The sequence below is a fragment of the Triticum dicoccoides genome, chromosome 4B, assembly GCF_002162155.2.
Source record: "Triticum dicoccoides isolate Atlit2015 ecotype Zavitan chromosome 4B, WEW_v2.0, whole genome shotgun sequence".
Taxonomy (NCBI): domain Eukaryota; kingdom Viridiplantae; phylum Streptophyta; class Magnoliopsida; order Poales; family Poaceae; genus Triticum; species Triticum dicoccoides.
The window spans coordinates 223682140-223697037 of NC_041387.1; the positions used below are offsets into that span (position 1 = coordinate 223682140).

Here is a 14898-nt window from a genome sequence, read left to right on the forward strand (position 1 = left end):
CAATGGTTCCCACATATTCTACAAAGATCTTTATCGGTCAAACCGCATAACAACATACATTGTTCCTTTTGTCATCGGTATGTTACTTGCCCCAGGTTCGATCATCGGTATCTCAATACCTAGTTCAATATCGTTACTGGCAAGTTTCTTTACTCGTTATGTAATGCATCATCCCGCAACTAACTCATTAGTCACATTGCTTGCAAGGCTTATACTGATGTGCATTACCGAGAGGGCCCAGAGATACCTCTCCGACAATCGGAGTGACAAATCATAATCTCGAAATACGCCAACTCAACAAGTACCTTCGGAGACACCTGTAGAGCACCTTTATAATCACCCAGTTATGTTGTGACGTTTGGTAGCACACAAAGTGTTCCCCAGTAAACGGGAGTTGCATAATCTCATAGTCATAGGAACATGTATAAGTCATGAAGAAAGCAATAGCAACATACTAAACGATCAAGTGCTAAGCTAACGGAATGAGTCAAGTTAATCACATCATTCTCCTAATGATGTGATCCTGTTAATCAAATGACAACTCATGTCTATGGTTAGAAAACTTAACCATCTTTGATTAACGAGCTAGTCAAGTAGAGGCATACTAGTGACACTATGTTTGTCTATGTATTCACACATGTATTATGTTTCCGGTTAATACTATTATAGCATGAATAATAAACATTTATCATGATATGAGGAAATATATAATAACTTTATTATACAATGCACAATGGAGTGGACAAACACATCAACCATACAAATACACAATGCAGGAGGACGAAATTCATCAAACAACACTCAAAACATTCATATATCTCTACTCCTAATGTCTGAGTTGGTAGGATTGTGTCCACAGTTTTTTTTGTTTGGTTAATTTTCGTTCAGTTTATTTTTATCTCACCTCCCACCACCCCTTTCACATTATTTTTTCTTCTTTGCACTTAAAACCGAATCATGTCTGATAGTCCTTCCATTTATTTGTGCTTGCTTTGGCAGGTGTCGATTCAATTGAATCATGTAAATATTTAGTAATTAAGAATTCAGAAATAATACCATATACATGAGATCACCTTCCAAACAGATCACCCCCTCTTTGATTTATTTCTCCCACCGATCCCCTTCCATACTTAGCTCGAAAAAAACACAACCGTCGAAGCCACGTACGAAAATCCCTCGAGCCGCTCTCCTCCTTCGCATCGCGCAAAGCCACTATTTCCCCCGGTAGCCCTCACATGCGGTAGGGTTCCTTGTCGCCGCTGCATCGGAGCTCCTCGACCGGCCACACTTCTAGCCGCTCCACCCCCTGCTTCTCTCTCCTAGCGCTGCACTCACCCTCTTTGCCCTGGCTGTCTTCCACAAAGGTCGCTGCCTTCCCCGTCAATTATTCTCCAATAGATGCCTTGTGGTTGGGGAACTCGGTAGTGGTGGTTTGAAGGACGTGGGGAAGATGAACCAATGATGGCGGAACGACCGACCGATGTGTGGCAGCCGACAGCGTGGAATGAGAGCTCGGCAGCGGCTCGACCGGCTGCTATGTGCCGTTTTGGAGGGTGAACTCCGCATAGTGTTGCGTGTATAGGTGCGTACTATCCTGACCGCTCACTCCCCTCGGATCCGATGAGTTCATAGTTCGACCAACGGTAGTGGCGCGGCAGGCTGGTCTACCGTCTCCACACCAGTAGTCGCAAGATTTGTGCATCACATTCAAAACTCGCCACTCCATGATTAGGGCTTCACATATTTAGCACTAGGGTCCATCTCCATTGTAGGGCCTTGAGTCTTTTCATTCCTTGCGAGAATGGTTCTCCCCATGAACGACGAGGCTATCTCTGTGGCTCTCGTCCAAAAGCTAAAATAGTGAACAAGATGTGTCTTGTCATTTGCAATATTGGGTATGTATCTTTTGCACTTGCTACCTAAAGAAACAATCAGCAAAATTAAGTACAGCCCAAAATCAGCAGCCTGTTACTATTTTGTATCATCTATTGTTGATTTGGTTTTAAAGAATTGCATTGGCAAATGATGAAAAGGTGTAATGTTCACAGATTTTTGTTAGATGATATGTTGGTCTGGTTTAATTTGAGAAGGCATGAGGCATCTGAGTACTGTTTATGAATTCCCTACAAAAAAAGAGTATTGTTTATGAATTGATGGGGCACCTTGCTTAAATCCTACTAACAATCTTCTCAAGAATTCATGCTAACATGTGTCTTTGCTTTTTGTTAGATGCATTTAACACATTTAGGAAGCACGTTTCAAAGGCCTTGTTCACTATTTGGACCCCACTGTTAGTAGATTATGAAAAGTAAGTCATAGTCAGTTTCCTCATCTATCCTTCATCATGGCCTCATAGGTACTATTATATGGCTGTTGCATTTCAACGTTTTTGCAGATAGTTCCATGTTGGACGTCGGCAGGCAGGCGGAGGGCATGTCCGCGGTCGACCTGGAGGTCGTGTTCGGCTCCATTGGACGCGTCGCTTTTATCATAGGGCTCTTGACCAAGCTGAGCGAATTAAATTTCACAGTTCACCGGTATTGCAATTCTATGATGCGAGTGTCTCCCCAGAAATGTGAGCCCCAAAGGTAACCGCTTTTTTCTCCATGCTTATGCTTCTCCTAACTTCCGGATTCATTATTTGCTAACATGTTGTCAGTTGTCACTTTATAGTCCTAGAAGTTTTGCTTGAAAAACTTAGAATGTCAGAATTCGAGCATTTCAAAAGCTGAACAACACAATGTTCCTAAAAAGATGTTGTTTTGCTTGCATAATAGGATAAATACTTTTGAATTATTCTGTAGTGAAAAGGTCAGTAGACAAGGTTTACTGTGTATTTTACAGTTACTTCCATTGATTGTATCGTTATTGACTTACCTTCTACATCATTTATGGGTAAAGGAAAATCTGCAAAAATCTTGGTTTATGGTTATATACGTGAGTTTCAACTCACAGCCTATCTAAGCCTCTAATAAGCAATGAGTTGAATTCTAACAAGTTTTGCTTTCATTCTTTTTTTCTAGGGCAATTGGTGATGAAACCTGTAGCTTATCAAACATGGAGCAGTGGAGGGAATTAAAAGCGTGTGGTATGGATCCATGTGGAAGGGGTGAAGTCTTTTGGGTAGAAAGACGTTTGGGAGACCTTTATGGAGGGAGCCAGGCAAAAACAGGTTGAATGCTCATTTCTCCTTTTTTTACTAAAGGTGATGTATCATTTGTAGTTCTTAATTTTCTAATACGTCATTCTGTGCAACTCAAATAGGACACTGCATTGTGTTTCTGGGTCATCCTCTAGGTTCTGGTTTGAGACCTACTACTGCAAAGGCAAGCAAATTAGTTTTGCGGTTCATCTAAAGTCACACTATTTAAGTTGTTAATGCAAATCCAAGAATGCTGGCTATCTAGATCTTTTTCTTTATAGATTATGTGACACCAATAATGGTATGTCGGTTTTAATTAGAATATAGAGCTGTGAGCGGCACATCACGGAGGCCATGCCTCAAACATGTGTGGGCTGGGCATACACTTGCATCTCTATAGCCAACTATAACACAAAGATGTCATAACAGTTCAACCAGACTTCTTCTCCTGTCATGAATCTCAATCGGCATTTATGTAAAATTAACATGCCCTTGTCATATGCATCATCTTTTTCACTCCGGGTGATTCAAATTGAATCTATTGTGACAACTTTTATGCCGTGTTATTATAAGTATTTATGCCATCTTCTTTTTTAGAAAACAGGTTAGTAGTATTTCTCATTTCTTGCCATTCTTATTAGGACTTAGCTAACAATGTGGCAACTGGTTCTATTACTCGGGTAAAGAGCGCACACACTGGAGTGCATTTGTTCCTTTAATCTAGGTAACCTACAACTTGGTCAAACTTCCAATTTCTTTAACTGAAAGTTTCTTTTTGAAAAATAAAAATATGTTACCTTATTTGTTGCAACTTATCTACCCTTTAATGTGTGGTCCCCTCCCCCCCGCTAGGGTGCGTGGGGGCATTGTTGGATCGATCGCGCGCACGGTTGCTAGGTGTGGTGAGTGTATTTTGTGTGTGTGCGCGATGCGATTTGTGATGTATGTAGTGTGTTGGGCGTGTGTGTGCCCCGTGGAGGCCATGTGCACCTTCAGGGTCAAGATAGCCATCTGCCGTCGTGCTCCGCCGCCCCACGCTGCAGGACTGACTCTGATGACCTGATCAGAGCAGGTTTGATCCAATCTACCTTTTATTTCCATGGCCTTCCCATCTCCACACCTATCATTGATATTCTGCTTAGTGCATGTTTTGGGAAGATCAGGCTACATGTTGTTCTATACTTCTTTACCTTTGAAAAGTTGTTACCCTGGTTTTGATACATAATTTAGCATGGGTAAACTAATAAAATTTAATCTGGTTTAGGTGACATAATCAGCTAGAGAAGGACATGAGCTTGCATAGTTTTTAGTAGAAGATGACATAAATTGTGGCATTGGTCACAATCTAGAAGTTTTTCAGGTGAGTGACATGGTTTAATTTGGAGAAGCACTAGGTAGGATGCAGTCACATTTTTTATGGTTCCTGCCTATTCCTTGTGGTATTATCAATATTTTCTAATTGAACTGAATTTCTATGTGATAACCTTCCAAATCCAAATCCTACTTCAGAAAGTGTATATGAGCAAAGGTCTGCACCTAAACGTTATCATAAGCGAGGTCTTAGACAAGGTAATGTTTTTCTATTTGATGAACTGACATGGCAATGTTCGAACTTGGAAGTGATCAAATCATATGCTTTGGTATGAAAGAGTGTAAAGTAACTATTGCATGTACATCTTAGCTCTAGATTTTCAGTTTGTGCTTGTCTAATGTAGAAATTGTTGTCCATGAAGCATGGCCTGAATGTCGGAAAATATCATTCATCCTTGTGTTGCAGTAAAATATATCTCTTCATTACAAAAAATACTCCCTTTAGATTTGGGAGCAGTATATGCCGAGTATCTATACTCACCAGAGTCAACTTTTCCTTTAAGATAATTTTAAGAGGTACTGCCTAAGTTCAGCGTGCAATGTGTCATAACAAAGTTATTGTGGTATAAACAATACTCTTTGGGATACTCCATGGATATGTTGGTCGGATTCCTTTGTTGCTCTGATAGGAATTCTCATCTCGTCAAAGTTTATTACTCCCTCTGATCCATATTACTTGTCGCAACTTTATTACAATGTGTCATAGCCTAGTTATTGGGTCAAAATCAGACTCAACCCAAAATATCCTCTTATGCATAACCCAAGAAGCAAAATATTTGGGACTAACCTAAGGGAAAAGGGGGATGTAGTCCCAAATATTCATTATATGCTTCCCGGTTTCTTTATTTTAAGCGCAAGAGATGAACTATATTTCCCCTTTTTCTCAACATATTATGCTTCACAAATGAATTAGCTAGACAGATGATGCACCTGGTGTTGTCTAGGTTATCCAACACCTATTGATAATGTCAACAAGATACAATATTGTTATGAAAAATCCTTAACACACTAATTCCCCTATTATTTGATTTAGTGACACATCTCATGTTGTCGATATTAACAAAGGTTTTCTGTTAGTTATAAGTTTTACTATGAGACTAGACATCTATTGTTTTGAAAACAATAAACTGAAGCATATTTAATTTGGCTTGAATGAAGCAGGATTTTTGATTCCATCTGATTATCTGCTTTCATGCGCAGAGCCCACTTGATCTTGCTAAGCTTCGGGAGATTGCTGTAAAAACTGTACGAGTATGCGAACGTGAGAAATCAAGCTCTCCCATGGGAAAATTCCTTGTACCGTTGGATATAACCCAAGCAAGCAATATGATTACCATGCGAATGAAGCGAAGAACATTCCTGACGTTGTTGTTCATGAATATCTCAAACGCATCAAGTATGTCTTAGTTTGTAACAGATAATTATCATCGATCTCTTTGTATACATTGTTGAATTACATTGCAAGTGGACTGGATTTCAACTTTTATATACATGTGGAATTTGGGTACTGAGTTATATATTTATCATTTGGACTCCACCTGAGCTATATGCATTATATTTATATATGTAAAATTAGGAAAGGAAAAAGCCCGTGGCAATGCACGGGCGTTCTACTAGTGTTAGAAAATAGAGAGGGCTATATCAAGATTTCTTGGGATTACCTATGTCAGATGAGGATGGTACCTGCGGAGGAGGTGGGTGCGACTCCAGCAATTTCCTTGCGTGATGGATTCGTTCGACAACCGAGATGATGCTTCGCCACGGTTGATTGGATGTGGTGGGACCCGAAGCAAGTGTAGATGACCAGGACGACGACGGTTTGCAAGCTTACTGGTCATACACAGCGTGGCTAATGCTAGGCACAACTTTTGAACGACACACCTACATGGTGAATCTCACGGGAACAGGGGAGGTTGGTTCATGGTGGAGAGAAGGGCGGGGATGAGATAGGTGAGCTCGGGAGCAGACGATGGGGATGGGGACTGGTTGGTTTGGGCAGGTGAAGTTAATGCTGAAGTGACTATAGGTCAATATGTGGCTAGATAATCAAGTTGGTTTGGAAACAAATCAAAGGATTTCGGAGGCAATCTTGGCCGTGAGATAAAAGAAGCATCGACGACACGCGAGTAGCCTAACGAACGTTTGTTATCAGACGTTTGCTAGGAAGTGTTTTTCTTTACGTTAGCGGAGTTGAACCAAACATTTCATATATCAAAGGTAGATGCAGTAAGTCAATCAATGAAGATGCAGTAAGTCGAAAACGGGGCGTTGCTCTGTTGGCTACGGCTGCGAGTGCGCAGCTAGCCCGATAAGGTTCGACGTTCGAGTCTCCCTCCACCAAAGGCTAGTCTTGGTTGGTCTCGTTTCTTAAGATGCAAGTCAAGCAGATTTTTTTTCTTTTTTTGAGGTGATGCAAGTCAAGTACGAGTAGATGGGAAGCGGTCTAGACCCAGTTTGACTTGTGGGTTTAACCCGCACAACTGTAAACGGGCTAGGCTAAAAAAAGGTGTAAAACGGGCTGGTCTGAGGACGGGTTCGATTCAGAAAATTGACCCGACCCACGCAGCTCCAGTCGAAATCCTCAAGGCGGTCGTGGCGGCGCATCGGTGAGGGCTTGGATGGTAGCTGGAAGGCCGACGGCGGCGAGGACGAAACGGAGGTGGAGAGGGGGACTGCAGGTGCGGAAGTGAGCTCATCGACCCCGCCGACGGCAAGGTCTAGCCTTGCTCACCATACTCCGGCACCCCGCGTGGCACAGGTGACGCATACACCGGCCTCGCCTCCTCCTCCCTCTTATTGCTTGTGACCACTCGGAACTCAGATCGGCTCCTCCGAGGGGTTACCTCTTAATATTGCCGGATACATGCAAACGAATTTCTCGACGATGGCAGACGATACTTTCAGTACTGTATCCTGCCAAGTGCCAACAATAGTAGTATGTGGTACTGCAGAAATGGAAACACATCCTTAATTATGCTGTTTTGTTTTTCTTGCGGGTGACAGGCTATGCTATACATCGTGCTAGTTGACTTCATATTTCTCGCTAACAATAATTTGTTCTCTATGTTTTGCTTCAGCTCAGTGTCCCAGATCGTGTTAGTTCTGCATGTGTCTTCTTTTTTTACTGAAACTAGCAGTAACAACAGTGCAATATAGTGTTGTTTGGAAAATTTCAGTAGAAAAAATGGTTCCGTTAAGAGAGTGTTGTCGTGAAATAGAGCCCCAATTCATTTGAAAACTTACTGAAGTCCCTAGCTGTTCTTCATATTTCTGTTCATCAAAGCACGAACCAGCTTAATAGCTGTTATCTTTTTTTTTCTCTTATTATTACTATAGCTAACTATACTCTGAAAAGAAGTCGCTGATAGCTTTGCTACAAAGAAGATAGCAAACTAACGACCTCTTCCAGATAATTAAAGGCCCTTAGCACATGCCAGCTCTTTGCCCTATATTTGAAAGATTAAGAAAGCGGTATAAATAATATGTAGAATATCATAGGCTTTAGTTATGTACTATATTCTCTTAACCATCTGTTACACAACCTATCTTCCATATCCATTGCGCATCTGCATGGGAAATCAAGAGTCAGCTATTGGGGAGCACATTCAGCTTCCTCCAATCAAAGCAGCTGATACCTTTGACCACTGTTGCCCTTTCACCAAATTATGGTGATCAATCTATCTAATTCTTTGATTTTATATTTCTATTGCAAAGATTTCCAGTAGGCTATATAAGGGAAAATTTGCGCAGCTTCTCAGTTATTGATTTTTTTTTGATACACTAGCTAAACTCAACAGTTCATGTTCTTTCTTATATGTACATAATCTTGTAATGTTATCTTTTGTGACAATGGTCAAAACAGGTTTGATTATTTTATGATTGTTGTATGTAGGCAATGGTAAGGAAAGAGGCGAACTGTTATTGAAGATTTGTCTTTGGTGTCTCTATAGTTTAGTGAGCAGAGTAATTAGAATTTAGGGTTGGATTGGACCCATGAAGGTGCTGCATATTGATTTATACGAAGATTACTCAACCTCTGTTTGTGTATCTTAGAATCCAGGACCCGGACTGTTAGAACTCAGAACTTGAATTTAGCAGGTTTCACAAGCAATTCAAAAAGCAGAGGGAGAGTGGTCTGAGTGTGTGATGCATGTGGTGCTTCTGACACTGCAGGAAGTAGTGATCCAGCAACAGAGCAAAGTCGGTTGGTACTGCAGCTACCCACATGGAAGTAGAATCACAAGAGAGTGATCCTGGTTCTTGTTAAATCTGGTGTCGTGGGTAAATACGGGATTGCTGCTGACCCTAGGGACACTGAAATGGCTGATGAGCCTAGAGATCCAGTGCTTCATGCCCCCACAGAGCTAGAAAACCTGAAAACTTTTGAATGTGAAGGAAATCAACCTGAGGATGCTTTAGACCTGCAAAACAGGTCAAAGGGTATTAGAGGAGTAGAAGCCAATTATGCTTTGAAGCTTGCGAACAATCCTCCAAAGAGATCTAAGTTGGATGAACACAAAGTAGCAATGCTTGGTAAAAAGCGAGCCAGACAAACTGTGATAATTAATGACGAGGATGCAAAGCAAGCTGGTATAATGACAATATCAACACCCAGGAGACAATCTCGTGGGGCTGGTGAAGTAGCTGCAGGAACACAGAACCAGCTGGCCATCAGGGACCAGAGGCAAACTGAAATGATGGGTCCAGAACGAAGTAATTCTGCCACCCCAAGGGATAGAAATGCAGATTCCAGTGTTGATGTTGAATTGGCATCTCCGAACTGGTCAAAGAAAATGAATGCTGAAATACCCCCCTCAGATGGGAACCAACAATCTGTACCAAGGCAGGCCACTTTGAGGCAAACCATGGATTCCAAGCAGTTCAAGGGCCGACCAGTCTCTTCTCAGAGAGCAGATGTAACAGGGCAGAACATGGCAGATCAGAAACGAGCCCACAAGAGGTCTCTTGTTTCCAAGAAAGAAGCTTCAGCAAATAATACACAATATCATGACACATCTGTTGAACGACTTCTACAGGAAGTGACAAGTGATAAGTTCTGGCATAATCCAGGTTAGTTCTCCTAAATTACCCATGTTTCTTTTGGATCTTTTTAGTTTAATTAACACAGTTGAATACAGTTGCTTAATCTGGAAAATTATATGCTGTGTGATGAGAATGAATTATGTATGATGTGCTTGCTTAATCTGAACAATTATACAGCTCACTGCTTTGTGTATGTATTCAAGGTTGTTATAGTTTGCTCAATGTATGTTTTTTTTTTGTGTGTTCTCATGTTTGATACTCTGGCACTTTTTCTTTTGCGTCTTCACTATTTCATTACTGATGGAAAGACTACTTTTGCACGTGTGCCTGTAATTTAACAAAGCACATTTTATCCAAGCAGAGGAGTCGGAACTTCAATCTGTTCCTGGAAGCTTTGAATCTGCTGAGGAGTACATTAGAGTTTTTGAGCCTTTGCTTTTTGAGGAATGCAGAGCTCAGCTACACAGTTCTTATGAGGAATCTCTTGAGGCTGTCTCAAGGGATGCACATGTAATGGTGCGCGTTAGAACTGTGGATAGGCGTGAAAGAGGTATATCTTCCACTTTTTTATTCATGGCATGTTCTGTAGTATGCACTCTCGTTTCTTGATGCAATCATCACCTGACCAAATCATGATTAATGTGTCCAGGGTGGTATGATGTTCTTGTTCTACCAGCACATGAATATAAATGGACTTTTAAAGAAGGAGAAGTTGCAGTTTTGTCATTCCCTCGGCCTGATTCAGGTGGCTCCACTGTATTTCTCTTTTAGTAGTTTATTAAGTGAGCAGATATTTTACTCTCGAGAAAGTGTTTTGGCAACTCCGCTTATTTACCCATTTCATTGTTTTTAGCTGCACAGTCAAGTAATTCTAATAGGAAGACTGTTGGTTCAAATGAAGATGCCGAGTCAGAGTGTGGACGGCTTGTTGGTAGAGTCCGGCGCCATATGCCTAATGATACACGTGATCCCATTGGAGCAATTATCCGTTTTTATGCTGGGAACCCGTCTGATTCTAGCTGGTAATCTGATGTTTCCGATAGCACTGTTTATTTGTTTCTTAGCTGGCTAACCACATGTTGGATGCATTTGAACTAGTGTTTGTTGAACTTGGTTTTGTTGGAGCCTTGCTGTTAGTTCTTTGCAAATGGATTTATCATTGTGAATGCTCATTCTTTAAATTGACCACTCTGAAAGTTAATACTATCTCCGATGTTGTTTGCTCACTAAGACTTCGCTCTGCTCTCGTCATACATGCATATAGTATCCACAATAAATGAGATTTTCTGTAAGATAGATTTATTGTTTTATTCTTAGGCATAGTTTTTTTTTTGTACCAAGGGTTACTTGTAAAAAATGCAGATTTTTCACTCACTGTTAAATTGAACTCTTGGACATGCATGCAACATCTACTCTGCAACTCATTGTAGCTTCATATATCATACCTGATGCTGACAACCATAGCAGCCTATTGCCCTATGGATGGATTTAAGCTACACCGCAGCTAAACGTCACTCATCTGAACATGCTTTATCATAAGGTTCATGGGCATATTTGTTTTGGGGTTTTAGCTGCTAGGTTGATAAGTTCAACTCATATTCTTTGCTAATTTTGCTTGATGTTAGGAACACTATAACTTGACCGTTTATCTATTGTTTATACATTTGTTAACTGAATCCTGTATGTTCAGTCGTCTTATTATTCTTTTTGTGTTGTATTTGCGACAGTGAGATTAATGTTCTGGGGAAACTCCAACCTCAAAGCACCTGGTATCTAACTGGTCTCGGTTCTCTCGCAACAACACAAAGGGAGTATATTGCGTTGCACGCATTCCGCCATCTTAATGTGCAGGTGATATACAGTTATACTTAGTTAAATGCTATCTGGATTTCTTGGTTAATATTTTTTCAGTTGGTTTTGATCGAAATCTTTCCATTAGATGCAAAATGCAATTCTTCAGCCGAGTCCAGAGCACTTCCCCAAGTACCAAGAGCAGCCACCTGCTATGCCTGACTGCTTCACTCCAAATTTTTCTTGTCATCTCCATCATACATTCAATGGGCCTCAGCTATCAGCAATCCATTGGGCTGCAATGCATACAGCTGCTGGCACAGGCAATGGAGTAGTGAAGAAACAAGAACCTTGGCCTTTCACATTGGTACAAGGTCCTCCAGGAACAGGGAAAACTCATACTGTTTGGGGAATGCTAAATGTTATTCATCTTGTTCAGTATCAACATTACTATGCTGCTCTGCTAAAAAAACTTGCTCCTGAAAGTTATGAGCAAGTTGGTGGTAGTGCTAGCAGCACCTCAGAAGCTGTTGCTGCGGGCTCAATGGATGAAGTTTTGCAGAGCATGAATCAAAACCTGTTTCGCACTCTTCCCAAGCTTTGCCCCAAACCGCGGATGCTTGTTTGTGCCCCATCAAATGCTGCAACAGATGAGCTGCTTGCTCGTGTTCTAGATCGTGGTTTCATAGATGGTGAGATGAGGGTCTACCGCCCTGACGTTGCCCGTGTTGGAGTTGATTCACAGTCCCGTGCTGCACAAGCTGTTTCAGTTGAGCGACGGACGGAACAGCTTTTAATGAAGGGACGTGAGGAAGTAATTGGGTGGCTGCATCAACTAAAAGTCCGTGAACAACAATTATCACAAGAGATAGCACTTCTGCAGAGGGAACTTAATATGGTTGCAGAGGCTGGTAGATCTCAGGGTTCGTTTGGAGTAGATCCAGACATGCTTGCTCAAAGGGATCGTAACCGTGATATACTGCTTCAGAAACTTGCTGCTTCTGTGGAAAGCAGGGATAAAGTACTGGTTGAGATGTCACGCCTGTTGATATTAGAAAGCAGGTTCCGTGTTGGCAGAAACTTCAATCTGGAAGATGCTAGGGCTAGTTTGGAAGCTAGTTTTGCCAGTGAAGCGGAAATTGTTTTTACTACAGTATCAAGCAGTGGTCGCAAGTTATTTTCTGCCCTTAATCATGGCTTTGATATGGTTGTTATTGATGAGGCTGCTCAGGCCAGTGAAGTAGGAGTCCTCCCTCCACTTTCACTTGGTGCAGCTAGATGTGTCTTGGTTGGTGATCCACAACAGCTCCCTGCCACTGTTATTAGCAAAGCAGCTGGAACTTTACTCTACAGCAGGAGTCTTTTTGAGAGGTTTCAGCAAGCTGGTTGCCCTACCATTTTGCTGTCAGTGCAATATCGGATGCATCCCCAGATCCGTGAATTTCCATCAAGATACTTCTACCAAGGCCGCCTTACAGATAGTGAAAGTGTCGCCAACTTGCGCGATGAGGCATTCTATAGAGATGCATTAATGGCACCTTACATTTTCTATGACATCTCGCATGGGCGTGAGTCCCATAGAGGTGGGTCATCTTCATACCAGAATGTCCATGAAGCACAGTTTGCATTGTGTTTGTATGAGCATCTTCAGAAGTTCCTGAGAGCTAATGGTGGCAAGAAAGCATCTGTTGGTATAATCACTCCTTATAAGTTGCAGTTGAAGTGTCTTCAGCGGGAATTTGCGGAGGTTATGAATACCGAGGAAGGGAAAGATATCTACATAAACACAGTTGATGCTTTTCAAGGCCAGGAGCGTGATGTGATTATTATGTCATGTGTCCGTGCCTCAAACCACGGTGTTGGTTTTGTTGCAGATATACGCCGTATGAATGTCGCTCTTACTCGAGCTAGGAGAGCTCTATGGGTATCCCCTCCATCCTCCTTCAAAAATATGCATAAAGAGCAATGTACTAGTGTTGTTTTGCTGCTAGTTTTGTGCCATTGTACTAATATATCTTTGTTGTTTTCTAGGTTATTGGTAATGCCAATGCCCTCATGCAGTCAGAGGATTGGGCGGCACTGGTAGCAGATGCAAAGGCGAGAAAATGTTTCATGGACTTGAGTAGCATCCCGAGTGACTTCCTAGCTATGAACAAATTTTCAAACGCCCGGGGCCTGAATTCTTCAAGCAGCACAAGGTACATGAGGACTAGTGGACCGAGACCGAGGCATTTCGACATGCTTCCGGCACCCAGGATGGGTATGACGGCCGGTGAGGATGGCCATCCCAACTCTGTTGCGGGAAATGGTAGTTACCGGAATCTGTCCAATGATGTGGGGCATCCTGGTGATAGGTCTAGAGATAATTTGCAGTTTGGGAGGATCAGGGGGCCGAATCCATCCAATGATCCGTGGAGACAAGCCTAAGGAGAACAAATTGGTGTCTGCAGTTTTTTGCGCGGAGTGGTGCAGCATGGAAGAAGGATGATGAAGCAGGATGTTGCCTGTTGCTACTAATCGGATGCTGTCGTATTGGGACATGGGCTATGGGCTCTTGATTTTGTCTGGCTGCTGAACAGATGGCTGCCTCAGGCCCTCGGCGTTGTGGAACCGTGCAGGACGGGGTTACATGGACCATATTTGAACAAGGCTGTCAGCTGGACAGATGTTGCCTGGCATTGCTTTAGTCTGCTTTCTATAGATTTATGTATTGTATACGCGAGCGGGCATTTTCATTTTAAAACCTGATCTATAGCAGGTAAATCTGGGCTAGGTCATTTTGGAACGCTATGACGGGTTAGGGCTAAAGGTTTGCGACCAGATATGCCATGTATGACTGGTTTGCTGTTGTAGACCGCCTGCATAAATTCTGTCTGTGTGTATGTACATACAGAAATCCGCATGTAGAACAAGTCCATAATCTGGTTCGATTATTCTGTTTGGCATGGCCGACCTTGGATCTGCGTCGGTCGATGCTTCTGTGCTTGCACTGTCTTAATATTGTTGTACCCCGTCCGTAAACAAATATTCCCTCCGTATAAGAAATATAAGAGCGTTTAGATCACTACTCCAGTGATTTGAGTAGTGATCTAAACGGTCTTATATTTCTTTACAGAGAGGGTATAAAATATATAACGTTTTAAATCATTAAATATCTTGTATTTGTTTACATAGGAAGTACCAGTGTGTTTATCAACGGGGATAATCACAAGTGTACCTAGCTGCAGGCAGGAGAGTCCGTCCGCAGCCTTCCTCTGGTGGCTCTCCTCTGCCGGCGACCCTGGTCGTCGGTGATGAGGAGGGTTCGCCGGATCTATACGCGTGGATCGTGTAGTTTTAGGATTGTTTTGGCTTCAAAAGTGGCGATCGCGCCGTTGAATACAGAAGTTTCAGATCTCTTTCCGACGAGGCAATTGGTTTTATGATTGGGGTTGGATTTGAAAACTAGTCCGTTCAAGCAAGGGTGGCGTGGTGGCAGCGCCATCCTTGTGGTGGACCTGTGTCCTCAGGCTCCACCGTTGCGATGTGCTCCAGCGCCGGCGTGTAGCTTG

General features: G+C 42.2%; 1 protein-coding gene across 11 annotated transcripts; it reads left to right on the plus strand.

Annotated features, from left to right (window-relative positions):
* The first annotated feature begins 1176 nt into the window (after positions 1–1176).
* On the plus strand, positions 1177–14345 carry LOC119295840 (probable helicase DDB_G0274399). Of its 11 annotated transcripts, none has more exons than XM_037574283.1 (14): positions 1177–1582; positions 2230–2308; positions 2396–2588; positions 3024–3172; positions 3265–4502; positions 4652–4711; positions 5714–5909; positions 8406–9583; positions 9918–10106; positions 10206–10301; positions 10410–10578; positions 11284–11407; positions 11496–13271; positions 13379–14345. In XM_037574283.1, exons 8-14 carry the CDS (start codon positions 8833–8835, stop codon positions 13772–13774), a joined length of 3501 nt encoding a protein of 1166 aa, XP_037430180.1. In that variant the 5' UTR covers positions 1177–1582; positions 2230–2308; positions 2396–2588; positions 3024–3172; positions 3265–4502; positions 4652–4711; positions 5714–5909; positions 8406–8832; the 3' UTR covers positions 13775–14345. The 11 variants fall into 11 exon arrangements, with proteins under 11 accessions (XP_037430180.1, XP_037430184.1, XP_037430181.1 ...); XM_037574287.1 differs by having other exon boundaries at positions 3265–3866; positions 4407–4502; positions 4652–5909; XM_037574284.1 differs by having other exon boundaries at positions 3265–4711.
* Positions 14346–14898: the final 553 nt, after the last annotated feature.